At 39.0% G+C, this 18,126-nt stretch overlaps 1 protein-coding gene across 2 annotated transcripts in view; it reads right to left on the minus strand.

Annotated features, from left to right (window-relative positions):
- Positions 1-2,753: 2,753 nt before the first annotated feature.
- LOC133239202 (cytochrome P450 2C31) overlaps positions 2,754-18,126 on the minus strand; it is a 47,535-nt gene continuing 32,162 nt past the window's right edge. Inside the window, exons 8-9 of one of the 2 annotated variants that reach the window (XM_061402865.1) lie at positions 5,630-5,771; positions 2,754-3,399 (exon numbers count right to left, since the gene is read on the minus strand). In XM_061402865.1, coding sequence (XP_061258849.1) covers positions 3,218-3,399; positions 5,630-5,771 — 324 coding nt within the window. In that variant the 3' untranslated portion in view covers positions 2,754-3,217. Of the gene's footprint in view, positions 3,400-5,629; positions 5,772-6,346; positions 7,531-18,126 lie in introns of those variants that run through there. The other variant, XM_061402866.1, reaches the window with a different exon arrangement.

Consider the following 18,126-nt stretch of genomic DNA (forward strand, 5'->3'; position numbering starts at 1 on the left):
TATTATTTCTTTCCTTCTACTAACCCTGAGGTGCTTCATTTCTTCTTTTTCTAGTTGCTTTAGGTGTAGTGTTAGGTTATTTATTTGATTTCTCTCCTGCTTCTTGATGTAGGCTTATATTGCTATGAACCTTCCCCTTAGCACTGCTTTTACTGAATCCCATAGGCTTTGGGGTTTTGTGTTTTCTCTGGTTTGTTGGTTATTCAGAAGTGTGTTATTTAGCCTTTATATGTTTGTATTTTTAATATTTTTTTTTCCTGTAGTTGACATCTAATTTCACCGTACTGTGATCAGAAAAGATGCTTGAGATGATTTCAAATTTTGTAAATTACCAAGGCTAGATTTATAGCCCAGGATGTTATCTGTCCTGGAGAAGGTTCTGTGTGCCCTTGAGAAAAAGGTGAAATACATTGTTTTAGAGTGAAATGTCCTATAGATATCAATTAGGTCTAACTGGTCCATTGTATCATTTAAAGTTTGTGTTTCCTTGCTAATTTTCTGTTTAGTTGATATATCCATAGGAGTGAGTGGGTTATTAAAGTCTCCCACTATTATTGTGTTACTGTTAATTTCCCCTTTCATACTTGTTAACATTTGTCTCACATATTGCAGTGCTCCTATGTTGGGTGCATATATATTTAAAATTGTTATATCTTCTTCTTGGATTGATCTTTTGATCATTATGTAGGTCCTTCTTTGTCTCTTTTCATGGCCTTTATTTCAAAGTCTATTTCATCTGATATGAGTAATGCTACTCCTGCTTTCTTTGGGTCTCCATTTGTGTGAAATATCTTTTTCCAGCCCTTCACTTTTGATCTGTATGTGCCCCTAGGTTTGAGGTGGGTCTCTTGTAGACAGCATATATAGAGGTCTTGTATCCCTTCAGCCAGTCTTTGTCTTTTGGTTGGAGCATTCAACCCATTTACATTTAGGGTAATTATTGATAAGTGTGATCCCGTTGCCATTTGCTTTGTTGTTTTGGGTTCAAGTTTATAAACCTTTTCTGTGTTTCCTGTCTAGAGAAGATCCTTTAGTATTTGTTGAAGAGCTCGTTTGGTGGTACTGAATTCTCTCAGCTTTTGCTTGTCTATAAAGCTTTTGATTTGTCCTTCATATTTGAATGAGATCCTAGCTGGGTACAATAATCTGAATTGTAGATTTTTCTCTTTCAGTATGTCACTTTCAGTATGTCCTGCCATTCCCTTCTGGCCTGAAGAGTTTCTATTGAAAGATCTACTATTATCCTTATGGGACTCCCCTTGTGTTTTATTTGTTGTTTTTACCTTACTGTGTTTAGTATTTGTTCTTTGTGTTTGATCTTTGTTAATTTGATTAATATGTGTCTTGGGTTGTTTCACCTTGGTTTATCCTATTTGGGATTCTTTGGGTTTCTTGGACTTGGGTGGCTATTTCCTTCCCCATTTTAGGGAAGTTTTCAACTATAATCTCCTCAAGTACTTTCTCATAGCCTTTCTTTTTGTCTTGTTCTTTGGGGACTTCTATGATTCAAATGTTGTGGTGTTTAACATTGTCCCAGAGGTCTCTGAGGTGTCCTCACTTTTTAAAATTCTGTTTTCTTTTTTCCTCTCTGCTTCATTTATTTCTACCATTCTATATTCCACCTCTCTTATCCTATCTTCTGCCTCAGTTATTCTACTGTTGGTTCCCTCCAGAGTGCTTTTGATCTCAGTTTATTGCATTATTCATTATTGATTGACTTTTTTATTTCTTCTAGGTCCTTGTTCAACTTTTCTTCCCTCTTCTCAATTCTTGCCTCGGGACTATTTATCTGTAACTCCATTTTGTTTTCAGGATTTTGGATTATTTTTACTATCATTATTCTGAATTCTCTTCAGTTAGACTCTCTATCTCTTCCTCTTTTGTTTGGTTTGGTCAGCTTTTTATCATGTTCCTTAACTTCCAATGAGTTCCTTAACTCATTGGAAAAGACTGATGCTGGGAGGGATTGGGGGCAGGAGGAGAAGAGGACAACAGAGGATGAGATGGCTGGATGGCATCAATGACTCGATGGACATGATTTTGAGTGAATTCCAGGAGTTGGTGATGGACAGGGAGGCCTGGCGTGCTGTGATTCATGGGGTCACAAAGAGTCAGACACGACTGAGCGACTGAACTGAACTGAACTGAAGCATATGTGTAATTTTTAGGGCATTATGCTTCTGTATCTATGAAAAATTAAAGTGCATATATACGTGCAGCCACACCACTTCTAAGAAACTATCCTGAAGAGACAGTAAAGGAATAATAGAAGATGTGTGCATGTATTAATAGTAGCATTTTTATATTAACAAGCTTTCAAAAATAATATAAATATCCTTGAATAGGAAGATAATTTTTAAAAAATTATCATATCTACTAACAGAGTATTATGAGATACATTAACTTACGCTGCTTGTGAAAATATCTTTATGCTATTATATAATGTCACCAAAAAACCATAGCTATAAGTAATACATACACACATGAACACTAAACACACACATAGATTTCTCTGTGTATGTTCAAATATAACCCACATGTATATTAATTACCTTCCCCTCTTCTTTGCCTTTATATGTCTGTATGTCTGTGTGTGGGTGCGTGTGTGTGTGTTTAATCACTAGGGGAAAGAGGAAGAACATCTCTGGAAAGACTAATAAATTCAAGTTTTATCTCATACTATTCCCTCTAGCTGGAGTCATCTTCACCTGATTTATTTTGCATGTATATACATATATACACAAACATACCCATCAAACACATAATTATATTTTTAATAAACATTGGGAAAAGGCAAAATTATACATCCAAACTATCAAGAGATCATTCCCCCAGAGAGCTAAATAGGAGTAAGAGATGAATACATTTTTAAAAATTTTATCACATGGGATAATTGCCAATTTTAATTTTTAATAAAATATGACATTTATAAGGTGCCCTCCATTTGGTATACACAATAAATGGGATGTAGCTTAAGATCTCAGGACTGTAATTTAAAAAAAAAAATTATTGGGGACAAAACTGTTTTATTTCATGCAAAAAAAAAAAAAAAACTTGAACTGAATCTTAAAGAAAATTAGAACAGGCAGGGCTCAAGAATGTCACTCCTAAAGGTAAGGGAGAGTTGGACAATGGGTAACAGCCAGGACAGAGAGCATCAGCTTGTGTAGATGGAGCTGGAGAGGCTCACTCTGCAACCTGGCAGTCAGCCCTTTCTTCAGACTGGAATGAAACACATCTCACAGAAGGGTGGAATAGAGATTAACCCTTTGAAACTTGGTGCAGTATCAATGTGCTTTGGATCAACCACAGATTTCAAGGTAAAATGCTGTAAAATGCTGACCAGGAGTAAAAACAGCTCCATGCGGGCCAGGCCTTCTCCAACACAAACTCTTTTTCCTAAAAATGACACATAAATTAAATAGTTGTTCAATTCTATTTCTAACATATCACAAAGGGGAGCATAAATAAATATGGAATGAGTAAATACATAAACAAACAAATTAATAAAAGACAAATTAACCTATGGCTTCTTCTATTTACACCAAAATCTGGTTTGCTTCATTTCCTCAGAACAGATTTCAGTGTACATTCTCTATTAAACGGAGTCTGTTCTGTACACCCATGTCAATATTGCTTTATTGAGGCTTGCCAGTAATATCTTTCTACATACACACTCACCCATCCCAAATAACATGAGCTCCACACTATATTTTTCCATCTACTTCCAATTCGAGAGTTTACCATTGCCAAGTATAAAAAGAAATGTCACAAACTTGACACAAATATTATTAACCATTCTCTAACCCCCAGACACACTAGCTATTTCAAGTGTTATGAGTATCCAGTCATTCCTCCAACTGAAATATTGTTTCCCTCAGCTCTTCCTGCTGAGATTATCTACATCCTTCTAGATCCACCACAGATGTCACCTGCTCTATACAGAGTTCTTTGATCTATCCAGGGGGATATAATTCATTCTCTTGCTGGTTTTCCACAAGACTCATAAATACTTCTAATACAAAATGTTTCACATGAAATTATAATTATCCTGTGTCCCACACCCTGGAATATAAGCTCATAAAGTAAAGGCAAAAGGAGAAGGGATGTGACAGAGGATGAGATGGTTAGATAGTATCACCAACTCAATGGACATGAATTTGAGCAAACTCCGGGAGACAGTGGAGGACAGAGGGCCTGGTGTGCTGCCATCCATGGGGTTGCAAAGAGTCGAACATGACTTAGCAACTGAACAGCAACAAGAAAGTAAAGCCTTAGGTCTTATAATGATACTACAGTGCCAAGACAAAGCAATCCTGCAAACCCCACAAACTGGGCAGAAATCTTAAGCCAGTTTGTTATGAAACAATGGACCCAAAATTCAGGAAGTAGATAAGGAAAAGATTAGCAGGATCTCATTTTGAGATCAAATTCTGGGCATTGTTCATAATCTTGGGACCAAGCATCAAGCATTCCTTCAAACCTATTTTCCTGGATGTTCAATGAGGAGTGAACCTCCTATTTCTATCCCTATTTCAGTTCCTTCTGTAGGAAAGGCCCTTCACCCTCTACTTTCTACCCTTATCCTTTGGACTGTGCTGAACACTCTCCATTTCTCCATTTTTCCAGATCCATACTGTGTTTGTTTCTCTTTTACACCTACTGTGTATTTAGGAAGTTGATTTCTATGGACTGCATAACCCCACTAGTTAGTTCCCTTCTTCACCGTGAATAAACTCAGGATTAGACATTGAGAAGGTTAGAGTATGCCCTCCCTCAGTCCCGGCCTGTCAGGCCACAATTTCAGCAGTGGCTGTATTCTCCAGCCTATAGACCCATCTCCTGCTGAGGCATCCATTCTCTCTTTGCTAAAGATCTGCTTGGGTTCCAGCAACACCCTCCTTCTCCCAGTCCTTCTGACATAGGATGATGACATTGTCCTGTTGATGCTCATCCCTGAGTACTTGACCATTCCTTGATACTTCAGTTAATCATGTCCACACCTCTGAAAAGAGTCTCTTCATTAAACTGCCTTTAATGAAACTTTTTGAGTACCCTGCCTCTTTCTTTCAAGGACCTCCCCAAATTAAAGGAAGATACTAAAATATTTCTTCCTGCAAGAAAATTTCTCTTTTGTTCCAACTACTCTGTCCTCTTCCCTGCTCCCAAAATGTAAGATTCAGGAGCTCCTCTCTCTGGGTTTCCACAGAAGCCTTTTGAATAGCACTTGTCTCTCTGGAGTATCATCATCTGTTAACTCACATTCCTCTTTCTTAAAGGAGAGCGGTCCCTTATTCACATTTCTATCCCTGGATCTGAGTGAGCATGGGTCTACTACATATAAGGTCCTCAGAGACATTTATTGAGTGAATGGCATCTCTGGACGGGGGAGAAAAGTCTCAGTGGAACTAGACTTCTACGAGGAGCCCTTAAGATTGTCAGAGGTGGGTGAGAGGGCAGAACTCAGTGAGTGCAGCCTCCAATCCAATCAGAAATTATCTGCACCTTGGGAGTGGTGCCTCTGGACTCATGAAAATGACAATTTGTCCAGCTCAGAGTTGCCTCCATACAAAGCTCTTCCTCCTCTCATTTGACCTCTAATGTACAGACAAAAATGAAGCATGCTTGCCTGCTGAAAAAGCCATGAAGTGGTCAGTCTTCTTAAAGTTGCCACTTTCATCCAGGAAGTGACCAGGATCAAACTGCCCTGGGTTGGAAAACTCGTTATCATCATGCAGAACAGAAGTCAGAGATGTTAATATGACTGTGCCCTGAGATAAGGAAAAACACAATAACTAGATTATAAAGAAAGTCATGGAGTTTGAAAAAAATGCCTTATCTAATCCTTTTATTTTATAAGTGAGGTGGCTGAGGCACAAACATATTTTATTCTCTCCATGTCAAAGAACAAATTAATGACCAAGCCTAACAGGTCTTAAGTCATATGATGCCATATAAATCATATAAATGATTTATGATTCAATCATATAAATCAACAGTGCCAGTTGATTCAATCATATAAATCAACAGTGCCAGTTAAGTGACTCCAAGGCTAATCATCTTCAGCTTGTAGCCTACCAACAGCACTTGCTCTTCAGAAAATTAAGGCAGGTGCTTTGTTCTTGACAAATAAACTGGAGTGTTGATTAAAAGTGCTGATGTCACTAAAAATTCAGCTCATTCTCTTTGGAACTTAATATAGGGTCCTCTCCAAACATGACCTGATTGGCCATATTCTTTTTTTTTTTTTTTTAATGGGGTGATTGGAAATGTTTCACTATAGCTTACTCAATAACAGTAAGCTGCATAAGTGAAGCTAAGAATTTTACTTTTATCTTACTCATTCTTTTTTTTTTAATTTTATTTTATTTTTAAACTTTACAATATTGTATTAGTTTTGCCAAATATCGAAATGAATCCGCCACAGGTATACCTGTGTTCCCCATCCTGAGCCCTTCTCCCTCCTCCCTCCCCATACCCTCCCTCTGGGTCGTCCCAGTGCACCAGCCCCAAGCATCCAGTATCGTGCATCGAACCTGGACTGGCCATATTCTTGAAAACTATTCAGTTTCCCTCTAAGATGAGAAACTGATATGTATCCCTCTTGCTGCTACGTTTTTTCAATGTAATTGTTGCATGCACTTGTGGAAACAAGAAGGAATTTCTGGGTTCTAGTAAGGTTTTCATAAACTCAGAGATATAGTACATAATGATTTGCAGTTTAGTTTTTATCATCAATCAAGTATTTCTCTCTTAAATTAAGGTTTATGACCATAGGTAATTTGTTTAGCTTTTCCATGCCCTTTACAAAAGTTTTGCCAACCTTGCTTTAAAGCAAAATTTATAACATTAATGATATGTTCATAATATACAAAATATACATGTGATAACTTTAACATAAAGGAAGTGGAACAAGTTAAATAGCCATACACAATTGCAGTGTCCTTGTATTTTAAACAAAATTTAATAGTATTAATTTTAAGACTGTAAATATATAAGGATGCAAATTGTAACCTCAGGGGCTTCTCAGGTGGTGCTAGTGGTAAAGAACCTGCCTGCCAATGCAAAAGACACAGAAGACGTGGGTTCAATCACTGGGTCAGGAAGATCTCCTGGAGGAGGGCATGGATTGCAATGGAGGAGGGCAATCCACTCTGGTATTCTTGCCTGGAGAATTCCATGGACAGAGAAGCCTGGCAGGCTACAGTCCATAGGGCCACAGAAGCGACTTAACACATGCAAATGCACTGTGATCTCAAGAAAAAACACTAAAAAAGAAAAAAATAGTTTGATGCCAATAGAAATTTACAGTAGCACAAAAACTTAAACTATTCCAGAAGAAGGAAGAAAAGGAGAAATAAAGGAATATAAAGAAGGGGACAACAGAGGATGAGATGGCTGGATGGCATCACCGACTCAATGGATATGAGTTTGGGTGAACTCCGGGAGTTGGTGATGGACAGGGAGGCCTGGCGTGCTGCAATTCCTGGGGTCGCAAAGAGTCGGACACGACTGAGCGACTGAACTGAACTGAAAGGAGAAGGACAAACAAAAACAATTATTTTAATATATAATTATTCCAAGAATAATAAAACAATGAAGGAGGAAGAGTGGAATATAAATTGAGTGAACAAGTGGAACAAAAATGATAGATTTATAGAAATAAAACACCTATTGATAACTATATTAAATTTGTGTACACCCGTGGTGGATTCATGTTGATGTATGGCAAAACCAATACAATATTGTAAAGTAATTAGCCTCCAATTAAAATAAATAAATTTACATTAAAAAATAAATTTAAAAATATTTTTTAATGAGCTAGGCATTCCCACTTAAAAGTCAGAATGCACTTAACAGACATATAAGGAAGACTCCATCCAAAAGCAACAGAATATGTTCTTCTAAGCACAGATGAAAGATTCTCCAGAATAGATCATATGATAGAGTACAAAAAAGGTATTAATAAATTAAGAAGATTAAAATCATATCAACTATCTTTTCCAACCAAAATGGTACAAATCAAGAAATCAATTACAAGAAGAAAACTGGAAAATTCACAAAGATATGGAGATTAAACAATGTGCTATTGAACAATTGATGATTCAAGAAGAGAATCAAAAAGTACATTGAGACAAACAAAAATGCAAGCACAGCATATTAAAACTCAGGAGATTCAGGAAAAAACAGTTTTAAGATAAAAGTTCATAGTGAGGGGCAGTCCTAAGATGGCAGAGGAATAGGACCAGGAGACCACTTTCTCCCCCACAAATTCATCAAAAGATTATTTGAATGCTGAGCAAGTTCCACAAAACAACTTCTGAACACTGGCAGAGGACACCAGGCACCCAGAAAGGCAGCCCATTATCTTTTAAAGGAGGTAGGACAAAATATAAAAGATTAAAAGAGAGACAAAAGAGTTAGGGATGGAGACCCATCCCGGAGAGGGAGTCATAAAAGAGGAGAAGTTTCCAAACACCAGGAAACCTTCTCACCGGCGGGTCTGTGGGGAGTTTTGGAATCTCAGAGGGCAACATAACCGGGAGGAAAAATAAATAAATAAATGAATAAATAAAACCCACAGATTACACACCTGACGGCAACTCACAGTGGAGAAGTAGCCCAGATGCTAGCGTCCACCAGCAGCAAGCAGGGGATGAACAGGGAGGTGCAGGTGGCATTGCTTAGGGTAGGGACCAGGTCTGAATGCCCTGAGGACAATCTGAGGGAGCTAAATGAGATAGCAATCCAAACAGTGGCATAGCCAGAGAGAGAAAAAAAGAGAGAGAGAGAGAGAACTTTCCTGAAAAAAGCTCTAAACTAAGGCACTGCCAGCCCGCTCACAGAACAAAGGACTGAGCAAATACCAGAGGAGAGCTAGCCAGCTGTAGGCTGGCCCATCCCCTGCCGGAGACAGAGAGGCAGGTGGGCGACAACCAGAGCTGGAAAGGGGCAGTCTTGGTTCCAGAGATGGCATCTGCGACAAAACTGCGAGCAGGCTCCCAGTTGGCTAACCAAGTCTACCTGGGATCCTGGATAGTTGACATCCATCAGGAGGGTCGCAACCAGAGATCAGCTCCCCAGAGGAGACACTAGGCACACCTGAGATGGCACTCCCACTGCGCACCCAGGAAACCGAGCAGCTGGGACCAGGGAGGTGATACAATGCACCACTCCACCTGAGGAGAGTGCACTTGCCAAGCACCTGGTCACCTGAACCACTTGGACCTGGGAAGGACACAAAACACAGGCCCAAACGAGTCTGCATCTTTATGGAATACCCGAGAAGCTGAACCTGAGTGGCTTAGACCTGGGAGGTGCACGCAACGCAGGGCCTGCTTTAGATAATTCCCCTGTAGAGCAACCTGGAGCCTGAGCAGTGTAGACTGGGAAAACACACACAACCTGAGCAGGGGCAAACCCAGTGTGTCATAGACACTGTGAGCACTCGCCACACACGCCAGGCATATTTGTTTGCAGTTTTCCTCCCTCCCCACAGCACGACTGAACAAGTGAGCCTAAATACGTGACCACCTTCGCCCCCTTGTGTCAGGGCAGAAATTAGACACTGAAGAGACTTGCAAACAGAAGAAGCCAAAATAAACAGAGGGAACGTCTTTGGAAGTGACAGGTGCAACAGTCATTTAAAATCCTGTAGTTGGCACCAACTACTTTGGAAGGGGCCTACAGACCTTGAGAAGTATAAGCTGTAACAAGGAAGTATCTGAAACTGAACTGACTCCACACTGCCCACAACAGCTCCAGAGAAATTCCTAGATATATTTTTACTATTAATATTTTTAAATTTTTTAATTTTTAAGTCCTTTATTACTGCTTTAATTTTCATTTTTATAACCTGCCTTGCAAAAGAAAGACCCTATTTTTAAAGTAAATTTCATATATATTTTTATAATTTTTGTGGTTGTGTGTTTTTTTTTTTTTTAAATATTGTATTTTTGAGAGTCTAAACTCTACTCTAGATTTTTAATCTTTGCTTTTTGGTATTTGTTATTAATTCTGTACCTTTAAGAATCCAATCTTCAGTACCCATTTTTACCTAGGAGTGTGATTACTGGCTTGATTGCCCTCTCCCCCTTTTGACTCTCCTTTTTCTCCCCTAGGTCACCTCTATCTCCTCCCTCCCCCATCTCTTCTCTACCAAACTCTGTTAATCTCTTTGGGTATTCCAGGATGTGGTGAACACTTAGGAAACTGATAACTGGCTAAATTTGCCTCTATCCTTTTGACCCTCCCCCCCACCCTTCTCCTTCTAGCGACTCTATCTCCTTCCTCCCTCTTCTCTTCTCTTCTCCATGTAACTCCGTGAACCTCTCTGGGTGTTCCAGGCTGTGGAGAGCACATAGGAATTTGATTACTGGCTAGATTGCTCTCTCCCCTTTTGATTCCCCCTCTTCTCCTCCTGGTCACCTTTATCTCCCTCCTCCCTCTTCTCTGCTCCATGTAACTCAGCGAACCTTTCTGGGTGTCCCTCACTGTGGAGAACCTTTTACCATTAACCTAGATGTTTTATCATTGGTGCTGTATGGATGGAGAAGTCTTGAGACTACTTCAAGATAAGACTGAAAACCAGAGGCAGAAGGCTTAAATCCAAAACCTGAGAACACCAGAGAACTCCTGACTCCAGGGAACATTAATTGATAAGAGCTCAGCCAAAAGCCTCCATACCTACACTGAAACCAAGCTCTGCCCAAGAGCCAACAATTTTCAGAGCAAGACACACCAAGCTAATTCTTCAACAAAGCAGGAACATAGACCTGAGCTGTAATATACAGGCTGTCCAAAGCCACACCAAACCCACACACATCTCAAAACTCACTACAGAACACATCACTGCACTCCAGAGAGAAGAAATTCAGCTCCACCCACCAGAACGCCAGACGCAAGCTTCCCTAAACAGGAAACCTTGACAAGCCACTCGTCCAACCCCATCCTCAGGGAGGAACCTCTACAATAAAGAGGAGCCACAAATGGCAAGAATACAGAAAGGCCACCCCAAACACAGCAATCTAAACAAAATGAAAAGGCAGAGAACTATTTAGCAGGTAAAGGAACATGAGAAAGCTACTGGAGATCAATGGAGAAATAACTCCAGAAAGAATGAAGGGATGGAGCCAAAGGAAAAACAATACCCAGTTGTGGATGGGACTGGTAATAGAAGCAAGATTCAACGCTGTAAAGAGCAATATTGCATAGGAACCTGGAATGCTAGGTCCACGAATCAGGGCAAATTGGAAGTGGTCAAACAGGAGATGGCAAGAGTGAACATCGAAATTCTAGGAATCAGCAAACTAAGATGGACTGGAATGGGTGAATTTGACTCAGATGACCATTATATCTACTACTGTGGGCAAGAATCCCTTAGAATAAATGGAGTAGCCATCATGGTCAACAAAAGAGTCCAAAATGCAGTACTTGGATGGAATCTCAAAAACGACAGCATGATCTCTGTTCATTTCCAAGGCAAACCGTTCAATATCACAGTAATCCAAGTCTATGCCCTGACAAGTAATGCTGAAGAAGCTGAAGTTGAATGGTTCTATGAAGACCTACAAGATCTGCTAGAACTAACACCCAAAAAGATGTCCTTTTCATTATAAGGGACTGGAATGCAAAAGTAGGAAGTCAAGAAACTCCTGGAGTAACAGGCAAATTTTGCCTTGGAGTACAGAATGAAGCAGGACACAGGCTAACAGAGCTCTGCCAAGAGAAAGCGGTGGTCATAGCAAACACCCTCTTCCAAAAACACAGGAGAAGACTCTATACATAGATATCACCAGATGGTCAACACTGAAATCAGATTGATTATCTCCTTTGCAGCCAAAGACAGAGAATCTCTATACAGTCAGCAAAAACAAGACCAGGGGCTGACTGTGGCTCAGATCATGAACTCCTTACTGGCAAATTCAGACTTAAATTGAAGAAAGTGGGGAAAACCACTAGACCATTCAGGTATGACCTATATCAAATCCCTTATGACTATACAGTGGAAGTGAGAAATAGATTTAAGGGACTAGATGTGATAGACAGAGTGCCTGATGAACTATGGACAAAGATTTGTGACATTGTACAGGAGATGGGGATCAAGACCATTCCCAAGAGAAAGAAATACAAAACAGCAAAATGGCTGTCTGAAGAGGCCTTACAAATAGCTGTGAAAAGAAGAGGAGCAAAAAGCAAAGGAGAACAGGAAAGACATACCAATTTGAATGCAGAGATCCAAAGAATAGCAAGGAGAGATAAGAAAGCCTTCCTCAGTGATCAATGCAAAAATATAGAGGAAGGCAATAGAATGGGAATTAGAGATACCAAGGGAATATTTCATGCAAAGATGAGCTCAATCAAGGACAGAAATGGTATGGACCTAACAGAAGCAGAAGATATTAAGAAAAGGTGGCAAGAATACACAGAAGAACTGTACAAAAAAGATCTTCACGACCAAGATAATCACCATGGTGTGATCACTCACACTCACCTAGGGCTGGACATCCTCGAATGTGAACTCAGGTCGGCCGTAGGAAGCATCACTATGAACAAACCTAATGGAGGCTATGGAATTCGGGTTGAGCTCTTTCAAATTTTAAAAGATGATGCTGTGAAAGTGCTGCACTTTTCATGTCAGCAAACTTGGAAAAATCAGCAGTGGCCAGAGGACTGGAAAAAGTCGGTTTTCATTCCAACCCCAAAGAAAGGTAATTCCAAAGAATGCTCAAACTAATGCACAATTGCACTCATCTCACACACTAGTCAGAGAAGGCAATGGCACCCCACTCCAATACTCTTGCCTAGAAAATCCCATGGACGGAGGAGCCTGGTAGGCTGCAGTCCATGGGGTCGCTAAGAGTCGGACACGACTGAGCAACTTCACTTTCCCTTTTCACTTTCATGCATTGGAGAAGGAAATGGCAACCCACTCCAGTGTTCTTGCCTGGAGAATCCCAGGGACAGGGGAGCCTGTAGAGCTGCCATCTCTGGGGTCACACAGAGTCGGACATGACTAAAGTGACTTAGCAGCAGCAGCAGCACACATTAGTAAAGTAATGCTCAAAATTCTGCAAGCCAAGCTTCAGCAATATGTGAACCATGAACTTCCAGATGTTCAAGCTGGTTTTAGAAAAGGCAGAGGAACCAGAGATCAAATTGCCAACATCCGCTGGATCTTTGAAAAACCAAGAGAGTTCCAGAAAAACATCTATTTCTGCTTTATTGACTACGCCAAAGCCTTTGACTGTGTGGATCACAATAAACTGTGGAAAATTCTGAAAGAGATGGGAATACCAGACCACCTGAACAGCCTCTTGAGAAACCTGTGTACAGGTCAGGAAGCAACAGTTAGAACTGGACATGGAACAACAGACTGGTTCCAAATAGGAAAAGGAGTACATCAAGGCTGTATATTGTCACTCTGCTTATTTAACTTATATGCAGAGTAATCATGGGAAATGCTGGGCTGAAGGAATCACAAGCTGGAATCAAGATTGCCAGGAGAAATATCAATAACCTCATATATGCAGATGACACCACCCTTACGGCAGAAAGTGAAAAACTAAAGAGCCTCTTGATGAAAGTGAAAGAGGAGAGTGAAAAAGTTGGCTTAAAGCTCAACATTCGAAGATGGCGGAGGAGTAGGATGGGGAGAACACTTTCTCCCCCACAAATTCATCAAAAGAGCATTTAAACGTCGAGTAAATTCCACAAAACAACTTCTGAATGCCGGAAGAGGACATCAGGCACCCAGAAAAGCAACCCAACTCTTCGAAAGGAGAGAGAAGAAATACAGCTCCACCCACCAGAACACCGACACAAGCTTCCCTAACCAGGAAACCTTGACAAGCCACCTGTACAAACACACACACAGTGAGGAAACGCCACAATAAAGAGAACTCCACAAACTGCCAGAATACAGAAAGGACACCCCAAACTCAGCAATTTAAACAAGATGAAGAGACAGAGGAATACTCAACAGATAAAGGAACAGGATAAATGCCCACCAAACAAAACAAAAGAGGAAGAGATAGGGAATCTACCTGATAAAGAATTCCGAATAATGATAGTGAAATTGATCCAAAATCTTAAAACTAAAATGGAATCACAGATAAATAGCCTGGAGGCAAGGATTGAGAGGATGCAAGAAAGGTTTAACAAGGACCTAGAAGAAATAAAAAAGAGTCAATATATAATGAATAATGCAATAAATGAAATTAAAAACACTCTGGAGGCAACAAATAGTAGAATAACAGAGGCAGACGATAGGATTAGTGAATTAGAAGATAGAATGGTAGAAATAAATGAATCAGAGAGGATCAAAGAAAAACGAATTAAAAGAAATGAGGACAATCTCAGAGACCTCCAGGACAATATTAAACGCTACAACATTCGAATCATAGGGGTTCCAGAAGAAGAAGACAAAAAGAAAGACCATGAGAAAATACTTGAGGAGATAATAGTGGAAAACTTCCCTAAAATGGGGAAGGAAATAATCACCCAAGTCCAAGAAACCCAGAGAGTCCCAAACAGGATAAACCCAAGGAGAAACACCCCAAGACACATATTAATCAAATTAACAAAGATCAAACACAAAGAACAAATATTAAAAGCAGCAAGGGAAAAACAACAAATAACACACAAGGGAATTCCCATAAGGATAACAGCTGATCTTTCAATAGAAACTCTTCAAGCCAGGAGGGAATGGCAAGACATACTTAAAATGATGAAAGAAAATAACCTACAGCCCAGATTATTGTACCCAGCAAGGATCTCATCAAGTATGAAGGAGAAATCAAAAGCTTTTCAGACAAGCAAAAGCTGAGAGAATTCTGCACCACCAAACCAGCTATCCAACAAATACTAAAGGATATTCTCTAGACAGGAAACACAAAAACGGTGTATAAACTCGAACCCAAAACAATAAAGTAAATGGCAACGGGATCATACTTATCAGTAATTACCTTAAGCATAAATGGGTTGAATGCCCCAACCAAAAGACAAAGACTGGCTGAATGGATACAAAAACAAGACCCCTACATATGTTGTCTACAAGAGACCCACCTCAAAACAGGGGACACATACAGACTGAAAGTGAAGGGCTGGAAAAAGATTTTCCATGCAAATAGGGACCAAAAGAAAGCAGGAGTATCAATACTCATATCAGATAAAATAGACTTTAAAACAAAGGCTGTGAAAAGAGACAAAGAAGGTCACTACATAATGATCAAAGGATCAATCCAAGAAGAAGATATAACAATTATAAATATATATGCACCCAACACGGGAGCACCACAGTACGTAAGACAAATGCTAACAAGTATGAAAGGAGAAATTAACAATAACACAATAATAGTGGGAGACTTTAATACCCCACTTACACCTATGGATAGATCAACTAAATAGAAAATTAACAAGGAAACACAAACTTTAAAGGATACAATAGACCAGTTAGACCTAATTGATATCTATAGGACATTTCATCCCCAAACAATGAATTTCACCTTTTTCTCAAGCGCACATGGAACCTTCTCCAGGATAGATCACATCCTGGGCCATAAAGCTAGCCTTGGTAAATTCAAAAAAATAGAAATCATTCCAAGCATTTTTTCTGACCATAATGCAGTAAGATTAGATCTCAATTACAGGAGAAAAACTATTAAAAATTCCAACATATGGAGGCTGAACAACACGCTGCTGAATAACCAACAAATCACAGAAGAAATCAAAAAAGAAATCAAAAATTGCATAGAAACGAATGAAAATGAAAACACAACAACCCAAAACCTGTGGGACACGGTAAAAGCAGTCCTAAGGGGGAAGTTCATAGCAATACAGGCACACCTCAAGAAACAAGAAAAAAGTCAAATAAATAACCTAACTCTACACCTAAAGCAACTAGAAAAGGAAGAAATGAAGAACCCCAGGGTTAGTAGAAGGAAAGAAATCTTAAAAATTAGAGCAGAAATAAATGCAAAAGAAACAAAAGAGACCATAGCAAAAATCAACAAAACCAAAAGCTGGTTCTTTGAAAGGATAAATAAAATTGACAAGCCATTAGCCAGACTCATCAAGAAACAAAGGGAGAAAAATCAAATCAACAAAATTAGAAACGAAAATGGAGAGATCACAACAGACAATACAGAAATACAAAGGATCATAAGAGACTACTATCAATAATTATATGCCAATAAAATGGACAACGTGGAAGAAATGGACAAATTCTTAGAAAAGTACAACTTTCCAAAACTCGACCAGGAAGAAATAGAAAATCTTAACAGGCCCATCACAAGCACGGAAATTGAAACTGTAATCAAAAATCTTCCAGCAAACAAAAGCCCCGGTCCAGACGGCTTCACAGCTGAATTCTACCAAAAATTTAGAGAAGAGCTAACACCTATCCTGCTCAAACTCTTCCAAAAAATTGCAGAGGAAGGTAAACTTCCAAACTCATTCTATGAGGCCACCATCACCCTAATACCAAAACCTGACAAAGATCCCACAAAAAAAGAAAACTACAGGGCAATATCCCTGATGAAAATAGATGCAAAAATCCTTAACAAAATTCTAGCAATCAGAATCCAACAACACATTAAAAAGATCATACAACATGATCAAGTGGGCTTTATCCCGGGGATGCAAGGATTCTTCAATATCTGCAAATCAATCAATGTAATACACCACATTAACAAATTGAAAACTAAAAACCATATGATTATCTCAATAGATGCAGAGAAAGCCTTTGACAAAATTCAACATCCATTTATGATAAAAACTCTCCAGAAAGCAGGAATAGAAGGAACATATCTCAACATAATAAAAGCTATATATGACAAACCCACAGCAAACATTATCCTCAATGGTGAAAAATTGAAAGCATTTCCTCTAAAGTCAGGAACAAGACAAGGGTGCCCACTTTCACCATTACTATTCAACATAGTTTTGGAAGTTTTGGCCACGGCAATCAGAGCAGAAAAAGAAATAAAAGGAATCCAAATTGGAAAAGAAGAAGTAAAACTCTCACTATTTGCAGATGACATGATCCTCTACATAGAAAACCCTAAAGATTCCACCAGAAAATTACTAGAAATAATCAATGACTATAGTAAAGTTGCAGGATATAAAATCAACGCACAGAAATCCCTTGCATTCCTATACACTAATAATGAGAAAACAGAAAGAGAAATTAAGGAAACTATTCCATTCACCATTGCAACGGAAAGAATAAAATACATAGGAATATATCTACCTAAAGAAACTAAAGACCTATATATAGAAAACTATAAAACACTGGTGAAAGAAATCAAAGAGGACACTAACAGATGGAGAAATATACCATGTTCATGGATTGGAAGAATCAATATAGTGAAAATGAGTATACTACCCAAAGCAATTTATAGATTCAACGCAATCCCTATCAAGCTACCAACAGTATTCTTCACAGAGCTAGAACAAATAATTTCACAATTTGTATGCAAATACAAAAAACCTCGAATAGCCAAAACGATCTTGAGAAAGAAGAATGGAACTGGAGGAATCAACCTACCTGACTTCAGGCTCTACTACAAAGCCACAGTTATCAAGACAGTATGGTACTGGCACAAAGACAGAAATATAGATCAATGGAATAAAATAGAAAGCCCAGAGATAAATCCACGCACATATGGACACCTTATCTTTGACAAAGGAGGCAAGAATATACAATGGATTAAAGACAATCTATTTAACAAGTGGTGCTGGGAAATCTGGTCAACCACTTGTAAAAGAATGAAACTAGAACACTTTCTAACACCATACACAAAAATAAACTCAAAATGGATTAAAGATCTAAACATAAGACCAGAAACTATAAAACTCCTAGAGGAGAACAATGTCAAAACACTCTCTGACATACATCACAGCAGGATCCTCTATGACCCACCTCCCAGAATATTGGAAATAAAAGCAAAAATAAACAAATGGGACCTAATTAACCTTAAAAGCTTCTGCACATCAAAGGAAACTATTAACAAGGTGAAAAGACAGCCTTCAGAATGGGAGAAAATAATAGCAAATGAAGCAACGGACAAACAACTAATCTCAAAAATATACAAGCAACTCCTACAGCTCAACTCCAGAAAAATA

The sequence above is a fragment of the Bos javanicus genome, chromosome 26, assembly GCF_032452875.1.
Source record: "Bos javanicus breed banteng chromosome 26, ARS-OSU_banteng_1.0, whole genome shotgun sequence".
Classification (NCBI taxonomy): domain Eukaryota; kingdom Metazoa; phylum Chordata; class Mammalia; order Artiodactyla; family Bovidae; genus Bos; species Bos javanicus.